Raw genomic sequence first — 9,297 nt, 5'->3', positions numbered from 1 at the left:
CAGGAGTTCAAGCAGTAGAACATTTGAGGTGCCGGTACTCAGTGCTGGTGAGTTCCTGCCAAAATCAAGCACTGACAGTACTACAAGAAAAAATGAACAGGTTATAGTACTACAAGAACCAGAGCCGGGGGACCCAAATGTAAACTGGACCTCTTTCCTCCATTGGAAAAGCCTATAAGTCTGTCCCAATTTAGCTACTCCATGCTGTCCTAGTTTAGCTAGCTATGGTTAGTAAAGCGGGGCAACTAAAAAAATGACAGAATTACAAAATGTAAACATAATATTGGCAACTTGTTTTATGTATTTTGATGCACCAGTATAAGTATCCACATTTACATCACAGTTTGGCACAGGGCATTATTTATGACAGTTTTATAACCTTAACATCATAATGGAAAAAAAGCTGTCACTGATGTTACTGTGTGCTTCACGGGCGAGCTTCCTGTTTTAAGCTTACTCTGCCCCTCTTTATGATGTCACACCAATAAAGTGAGGCGATTTTGATCATGTGGTTTCTCTGCAAGGGCTTAGTAATAATGGTTTTGATTTTCTCTTGTCAGACCAAGAAATAATAAACATGTCAGGATTAAGCTGTCACAGTTCTTATGATGTCCCCCTCTTCCTGAATTTCCCTGTCTTAGAATTGAATGGGAATATTATTTTTGATTCATGCAATATATTAAACATGGACTCAATTCAGTCATTTTTATTTCAATATTATAGGCCTATAGGCCAAATATACTACATGAACATAAGTATGTGGACACCTGTTTGTCGAACATCTCATTCCAAAATCATGGGCATTAATATGGAGTTGGTCTCCCCTTTGCTGCTATAACAGCCTGCACTCTTCTGGGAAGGCTTTCCACTAGATGTTGGAAAATTCCTGCGGGACTTGTTTCCATTCAGCCACAAAAGCGTTAGTGAGGTCGGGCACTGATGTTGGCCGATTAGGCCTGGCTCGCAGTCTGTGTTCCAATTCACCCCAAAAGTGTTCGTCGGGGTTGAGGTCAGGGTTTTGTGCAGGCCAGTCAAGTTCTTCCACACCAATCTCAACAAACCATTTCTGTATGGAACTCGCTTTGTGCACGGGGGAATTGTCATGCTGAAACAGGAACGGCCTTCCCCAAACTGTTGCCACAAAGTTGGAAGCACAGAAACATCTAGAATGTCATTGTATGATGTAGTGTTAAGACTTCCCTTCACTGGAACTAAGGGGCCTAGCCCGAACCAGGAAAACAGCCCCAGACCATTATTCCTCCTCCACTAAACGTTACAGTTGGCACTATGCATTGGGGCAGGTAGCATTCTCCTGAGATCTGCCAAACCTAGATTCGTCCGTCGGACTGCCAGACAGTATTGCGTGATTCATCACTCCAGAGAATGCGTTTCCACTGCTCCAGAATCCAATGGCGGTGAGCTTTACACACCTCTAGCCGACGCTTGGCATTGCGCATGGTGATCTAATGCTCGTGTGTGGCTGCTCGGCCATGGAAACCCATTTCATGAAGCTCACGATGAACAGTTATTGTGCTGACATTGCTTCCAGAGGCAGTTTGAACTCGGTAGTGAGTGTTGCAACCGAGGACATACGATTTTTCCGTTCCATTCTGTGAGCTTGTGTGGCCTACCACTTTGCTGCTGCACCATTGTTGCTCATAGACTTTTCCACTTCACAACAATAACACTTACAGTTGATCGGCAGCTCTAGTAGGGCAGAAATTTGATGAACTGACTTGTTGGAAAAGTGGCCACGTTGAAAGTCACTGAGCTCTTCAGTCAGGCCATTCTACTGCCAATGTTTGTCTATTGAGATTGCATGGCTGTGCGCTCAATTTTATACACCTGTCAGCAACGGGTGTGTCTGAAATAGCCGAATCCACTAATTTGAAGGGGTGTCCACATACTTTTATATATACAGTATAATGTATGTCTGAGACTATAATGTATAATCTTATGCCTTGATTTCAAATGTTAAAGAACGAATGTTTATCGATTTAAAAAAAAATAATAATAATAAAAAAAATACACGGCTAAATATTATTCTTTGCTACAGCACTGAAAATGAATAGTTTGAAAAAGATTTACAGGTTGGGTAAGAAAAATATTTTTTCTTTAACCAACCCTTCAACGATTACATTAACTGTAGCCTATACATATAATGTTTATATTATTTGATGAAAATGTGATAAATGCTGTACAAATTTGATGCCTCTACATGGTCAATTGAAAAAGTAGACGTAACTGCAAAATTGTTTCTAAATGTCTCTCGGAATAAAAGGAACATGTGTGATGGGATGGGCAGAGACGAGAGAGATAGCGGGAGGAGGGAAAGAGATAGGAAGCGAAAGAGAGAGGGGGGAGAGAGAGAGGAAGGAGGGGTTTCTATGAGTCCACGTCGTCCCTCTAATTAGCTCACAGTGTCTGTAAAATAAATCAGTGTAGCGGCATCACCCCGGCTCAACCGCAGCACGCACCTCTTAACCTGCTCCTGGCGCTCCTGGGTCCGCGCGATCTACCTGGACATAAACTGCGGCGCGCAATTGTCACGAGGAGCGCACTAGAAATGTTTGGTGTTTTCGACAAGTCAGTAAAGTGAGAAAGAGTAATAGTAAAAAGAAAGAAAGACAAAGAACTTTCCGATATCAAGACATCCTTGTCACTTTTACGCACTTGGTGAGGTTGACTTGAAGCGAGACCTAAACTTACCGACCAAAAGGGACTGGTGGGAAATAGCAAAGTCTCCCAAGAACGTCCGGTCGTGTGTGTCAATTCAGAGAGACGACCAAGTGAGCGAGAAGGCGCAAGGATGATGTCCTACATTAAGCAACCCCATTACGCCATGAATGGGTTAAACATGCCTGGGATGGACCTGCTACACACCACGGCTGGATACCCATGTGAGTATAGCAATACTACCACTTTTTCATTGTAATTTACCACTTGCTTTTTTATTTTGCATTTTTAGCCTACATTGGCCAAAGATGAACGCGGCTCATGCGTAAAACAGTGGGCAGTTCATGCTTAAAGTCCATGCACCATGACTTTTTCAATCCCGTTAACAATGTATTACAACATAACATAGCTTACTAATAACAATAACTACAACAACAAGAATAATATCAACAATATCAATAATAATAGATTATTCTGTGACTGGTTCCATGACAATAACCTATTCAACAAGGGTAGTCTAGTGTCAGATAACAGCGATTCCTAATCAAAAAGAAAATATGAAATAATTGTAAGCATTGAAAAGAATAGAGAATTAAACGAAAACCATATCTATAGACAATGATGACAGTTTAGCTAATTCTAGTCCAAATTGGCTAAATGTGGGAGTAGCCTGGGCCTTTACAGTCCACTATGCATTTCTCTGTCAAAATGTGTATTTTTGCATCTGCCATTACCATCATCACCAGTTGTAACACCTGTTCAACTTGCAGACAGACAATCATCATTTAGCCTAACACACATCTTCCCATATATGAGCACAGTCTTTAAATCAGGAAAGGATTCGTTTTCACATAAACCTGAATTTTCCTATAGTTTTCTTTCTTTTTTCTTTGGCCTTTCTTCTATTACTAGGCTAATACCTGCTACGACTATTTTATGACTATGAATATCTCAAAATACCATAATGATCATATAAACTATATGATATTGCACAATTACTTATTGTCTTATAGAGAGGTGTCATGAGGGGTCATGAAATCAATACCACTGTTATCAACACATATCCAAACCCTTTACCAATGAACTGTAGGCCTAATGAAATGCAATGTGAATGTCAAGGAGTGAGGAGGAGGAGTGATGCTGTCCATTAATGCCATTCCATCATTATCATTATTATCACACAGTCTCTGTGTCTCTGGATTTCTCAGCCACCCCGCGGAAGCAGCGTCGCGAGCGCACCACCTTCACACGCACCCAGCTGGATATCCTGGAGGCCTTGTTCTCCAAGACCCGCTACCCCGACATCTTCATGAGGGAGGAGGTGGCCCTCAAGATCAACCTCCCCGAGTCACGCGTACAGGTACGGTGTAATGTGAATATATATAAAATATTTAGTCAGACATGGCTCCATTTATAAGTGGTTCTAGTCTCATCTTCTCGTCTCACCAACAGGTGTCTATATGACAATGTAATGGATTTAGAAGTACACTGAGAGTAGGCATATGCAGGTTATTCAGTTAGTGCAATTTACATCTATGTATGTTATCAATCAGGGCTCCAAGTTATAACAACATGGACAGTGGAAGAAATACCTACACAATCGAAACAGTGTTACAATATTGTTGTTGTGGTAAAACAAATAGGACGTCCACCTTCATAGGTAAGAGAGTGCTCTCAGATAGAAGAGTACAATTCACCAGTATTGTGGTAAGGACTGTAGAAGGACATGTACTGAATGCTCTGGACAGATACATCCCCTACCCATGACAGTTTGGCTCACAGTTCTATCTGGTACAAAAACTGGTTTTGACAGTTGCATTATATCACAGAGTATAGGTGCACATTGGCATAGTGACAGATATATTAACAATGATGTAGTAACATAGGGCCATCTTCCCACCAAACAACTTACTATCACCATAACAGTTTTTCCACATATTGTCTGTCTCTATGCTAAGTAGCTGTGTTGTGTGTCTCTGTCTCTGCAGGTGTGGTTCAAAAACCGCCGCGCCAAGTGTCGCCAACAGCAGCAGCAGAGCAGCGGCCAGTCCAAGCCCCGCCCGCCCAAAAAGAAGGCGTCGCCCGCCCAGGACCAGCCCAGCGCCGGCCCAGACCCCTCAGCCAACAACCCCCCTGGTTCCTACAGCCCCTCCCCAGCCCCATCGGGCCCCTCCCTGCCGCACAGCGGCAACAACCCTGGCAACGCAGCCGTCTCCATCTGGAGCCCAGCCATCTCACCACTCCCTGACCCTCTGGCCTCTTCGGCGCCCTGCATGCAGCGGCCCTCTGCCTACCCGATGAGCTACGGCCAGCCGCAGGCCTACGCCCAGGGCTATGCCCAGGGCTATGCCGGCACCTCCTCCTACTTCACGGGCCTGGACTGCGGCGCCTACCTGTCGCCCATGCATTCGCAGCTGTCGGCTAGCGGTGCCCTCAGCCCCATCACCGTGCCCTCAATGGGGGGTTCGCTGAGCCAGTCACCCGCCTCGCTCTCCTCCCAGGGCTACGGCACGGCCGCCTCGCTGGGCTTCACCTCTGTCGATTGCCTGGACTACAAAGACCAGCAGGCCTGGAAGCTGGGCTTCAGCACCATGGACTGCCTGGACCACAAAGACCAGAATTCCTGGAAGTTCCAGGTGCTGTAGAGAGAGTGAGAAGAAGAAGAAGAAGAGTGAAGAGTTGTGAATGAAGGAGGCTCTCGCCAGATATACAGTACAATCAAATACGATCAAATGATTCTGACTGAACACTTCTTTTTTTCTCTCCATTTCTCGTTTGTAAGCTTGGTTTTTACAACCTCTGTAGAATGTGTTTTCTATTCAGGGTAGAGAGGAGAAGAGAGACCAGGGGACATTATTGATACCCCCTGACTGTGATTGCAGGATATCAGGTCCATTTACTTTCTCATACAGTAGAAGGGAAGGATGCCCCTGAGGATCATACTACTGTATGGGAAAGACTCGCCGCTAGAAACTGATTTAAACACACGCCATGGTTCAGATGCATTGATTGGTCTGTGATGGAAAGACATCCTCAAGAGAATTCTACTGATACATCCACGCTAAACTCAATCGTTCCTCTGGTGTGTTTTCTGCTGTTGATGGCTTGAGTTTTGTTTTCAAGAAACACAACAATAGATCAAATTTACAGAGCTTTGATACTCTCTTAGTCTCTTTCTTTTTTTGTTCTGAAAGACCGTCAGTGTTAATTTGAGTTTAGTCATTGTTATTCTATGTTACAATTTAGATTTTCATTTGGTTACTTTTAGGCTTTTGGAGCTAAAGTGTTACTATAGTGTTAGGCTAGCATCAATGCTATTATATTTTGATGGAGAAAAAAATTGATATGTTTTGTTGTGTGAAATATTAGAGCTAACTTTGAATCTACATTTATGCCCAACAAAAATTGTGATTACAAGTTTGAGTGACATTTTGGTTTCACAATTTATAGGAAGTGATCAGGTTTTTTGCATTCAAACGTACTGTACATCATGTATTGGTATTCGGAATCGAAATTAGTTCAGTTTAAGGACATGACTGACCCAGAACTAAACAAGTGACCAGTTGACTTCTGAGGATAACAGTCACCATGTTGTTAGTTAGCTATGGTTTCTATTGTGTTTCTTAACAGTTTCTGTGGTGTTTCCACCTTGGCCCACATGGCTCTCCAGTGCATCTTGCTGTCGGTTATTTTTGCTCATCTGATTCTGGAGTGGCTCAATCCTCTTCCCATCCCTTCAGCAATGTCCTAAGTGAATTAGTCAGGATTACCCCTCTGTCTCTCTTTCCTTCTCTCTATCTCCCCATCCTTCTTTCTGTCACCATCTTTCTGTCTTTTTCCCATTTCTGTAACTCTTTATTCTCTCTCCCTCTGTCTCTCACTGCCCACCTCTGCCTCTCCCTTCTCACTTTCCCTCAGTCAGTGAGTGACATAACAAGAGGAAAACTGCTGATGCACAACCAAGTTTCAAAATTGCACCTTGAGTATTCTACTATTGTAACTTTCAATAGTAAATTGAGACCCTGATTGAGTTCCGAAAATATTTGTTTTTGTTTTTTTATTTTTTTAAAGTACAGAGGTCCGGACCTCAGTGTCCTCATATGTAGCTACGGCCTTGGTCTCTTTCCCTGTTTGTCTGTCTCTCCGTCTACATGTCTCTCAATCTTCTGCACCAATGGTCTCAATCACTTCTCTTCTCTCTGAACAGGCAAAGTATACCATATACTCTATAAAATTAAGGAAGGTCGATGCCCTTGATGATAATGCTATATGGAAAAGACTTGACTAGAAACTGATTTGAAACACTCAGGCCATGGTTAAAACATATTACAGCTGAATTCAAACTCTGCTATCATGGAGGACAATGTAATTACTTCCCCTTTCTTTCCTTCCACTAATGTCTCAATGTCAAAAAAACAATCAAGGATTTCATCTGTGACATAAAGTATTGTCTATTGTCCCTCGGGGTACAGTACCTTCTTCCTATGTGCAACCCCTCCCCTCCAGCACATCTCTTCTCCCCCATCCCTACCAGTCTCTTTCCCCCCTTTTGCCTCCCTCCACACACCCACTACTCCACCTCACCCTCCTCTTCTGACAACCCAGTAATCCCTAGTTGACCTGGTTACATGCCATGTAATTTGACTTCAAGTGAAAATGTGTGTGAGTGTGTATACTTGTATGTGAGTGTTTGTGAGTACAACATGTGTACGTGATGTGTATGTGATGTGTGTGTATGTCATAACAGAGATGGGCACTGAGTTCACTGAGTTACTCTGCAGCAATGCTCCTATCGTTGCACATAAGACGTCTTCATTATGAATGTGTGTTGGAATCTAGACTCGGCAAAAGACAGATTCCATAACATATTTGACAGTGTCTGGAGATAATTAGATTTCTAATGTGGTGACAGGTTAACAATTTGGTACTTTAAGTTTGGACAAATGGGGACTCCAAAAATGAATACATACCCTATTAATTTATAGAATAGAATAACTTTATTTTTCAGAGAGCAGCAAACTTCAATGTATCTAACAATGTTGGGAATGAATAACATAGGAGTGCATTTGCCATTTTCCTCAACTGATGAAGTGTTAATTTGAACACAAGCATTACACAGTATAGTATTTAGACGTAAAAGGGAAACTAGAGAGATTTCCATAGCGCACTGAATACGCACACGACATACCCACTCAACTCGCTGGGTTAATCCCACTCCGCGCCACGTTAATCCCTCTGCCCTCCCTCTCTGTGGTCTGATTGGTTAATCCCTGCCCTCTCTGTCTCTGTCTGCGTCCTGATTGGTTAATCTCTTTCGGAGGGTGCAGTGCGGTTGTAATCTGCTGGTCGTCAGCACGGATAGTTTCAGACAGACAGACATGTTGCCGGTAATCTCTAAAAGGAGCAGATGTGGTGGGGGAGGGATGGAGCAAGGGAGGGAGGGATGGACAGCAGCACCCAGCAGACCTTGGGGAAGGTGAACATAGAGACACACAGCGTTCCTTATTATATCCCAATGTGGGTCGTTTTCATTAGCTGCCAAAGTGAAGCAAACAGACACAAGGTGAAGAATAGCTGAAGAAAAACAAAATCTGTTGCAAAGTGTTTTAAAATGTTTCCCATTTTGTGCCCTGATGAACATGACCCTGGCCACCCAAGACCGTTCCCAACTCTTCTCTCTGAAGTATACTTACAAACTCAAAACCCTAAACCACATAAGACCAAAATGACCAATTCATGACCCCTTAAAGTAATGCATTTCTTTCTCTTTAGGGCATAAGGGAACACAACCACTTAGTCACATCAGTTTCATCTTTTGAGTCCAATGACAAACCTAACTTCTCAATGATGGAGATGTCAGCCAAATGGAATAACAGAGTATTGATACCTTTGTCATTTAGGTCAGACAATATGTAGTGGTAATAGATGTGGGTACCTAATGCAAAAAAAAAAACGTATTCACAAAATAAACCCTATTCACACAAATAAAAAAGTGGGTAAACTGATACATGTATACTACAGTTGAAGTGGGAAGTTTACATTCACCTTAGTCAAATACATTAAACACAGTTTTTCACAATTCCTGACATTTAATCCTAGTAAAAATGCCCTGTTATAGGTCAGTTAGGATCACCACTTTATTTTAAGAATGTGAAATGTCAGAATAATAGTAGAGAGAATTATTTATTTCAGCTTTTATTTCTTTCATCACATTCCCAGTGGGTCAGAAGTTTACATACACTCAATTAGTATTTGGTAGCATTGCCTTTAAATAGTTTAACTTGGGTCTAACGTTTTGGGAGCCTTCATCAAGCTTCCCACAATAAGTTGGGTGAATTTTGGCCCATTCCTCCTGACAGAGCTTGTGTAACTGAGTCAGGTTTGTAGTCCTCCTTGCTCACACACGCTTTTTCAGTTCTGCCCATAAATGTTTTATGAGATTGAGGTCAGGGCTTTGTGATGGCCACTCTAATACCTTGACTTTGTTGTCCTTAAGCCATTTTGCCACAATTTTGGAAGTATGCTTGGGGTCATTGTTAATTTGGAAGACCCATTTGCGACCAAGCTTTAACTTCCTGACTGATGTCTTGAGATGTTGCCCTCAATATATCCACATAATTT

At 42.5% G+C, this 9,297-nt stretch overlaps 1 protein-coding gene across 2 annotated transcripts; it reads left to right on the top strand.

Moving 5' to 3' along the window:
* Positions 1–2,394: 2,394 nt before the first annotated feature.
* Positions 2,395–8,727, top strand: LOC115154128 (homeobox protein otx5-like). Of its 2 annotated transcripts, none has more exons than XM_029700035.1 (3): positions 2,395–2,900; positions 3,885–4,036; positions 4,665–8,727. In XM_029700035.1, exons 1-3 carry the CDS (start codon positions 2,810–2,812, stop codon positions 5,319–5,321), a joined length of 900 nt encoding a protein of 299 aa, XP_029555895.1. In that variant the 5' UTR covers positions 2,395–2,809; the 3' UTR covers positions 5,322–8,727. The 2 variants fall into 2 exon arrangements, with proteins under 2 accessions (XP_029555895.1, XP_029555894.1); XM_029700034.1 differs by having other exon boundaries at positions 3,861–4,036.
* Positions 8,728–9,297: the final 570 nt, after the last annotated feature.

The sequence above is a fragment of the Salmo trutta genome, chromosome 19 (assembly GCF_901001165.1).
Source record: "Salmo trutta chromosome 19, fSalTru1.1, whole genome shotgun sequence".
NCBI classification, from domain to species: Eukaryota; Metazoa; Chordata; class Actinopteri; order Salmoniformes; family Salmonidae; genus Salmo; species Salmo trutta.
This window is presented reverse-complemented; position numbering and strand designations above follow the sequence as displayed.

Bases quoted from the DNA above. Each gene is read 5' to 3' on its own strand.
- LOC115154128 (XM_029700034.1), top strand. From the start codon at position 2,810: ATGATGTCCTACATTAAGCAACCCCATTACGCCATGAATGGGTTAAAC. The intron at 2,901-3,860 runs GTGAGTATAGCA...ATTATCACACAG, and splicing joins CACCACGGCTGGATACCCAT to TCTCTGTGTCTCTGGATTTC. The intron at 4,037-4,664 runs GTACGGTGTAAT...CTGTCTCTGCAG, and splicing joins TCCCCGAGTCACGCGTACAG to GTGTGGTTCAAAAACCGCCG.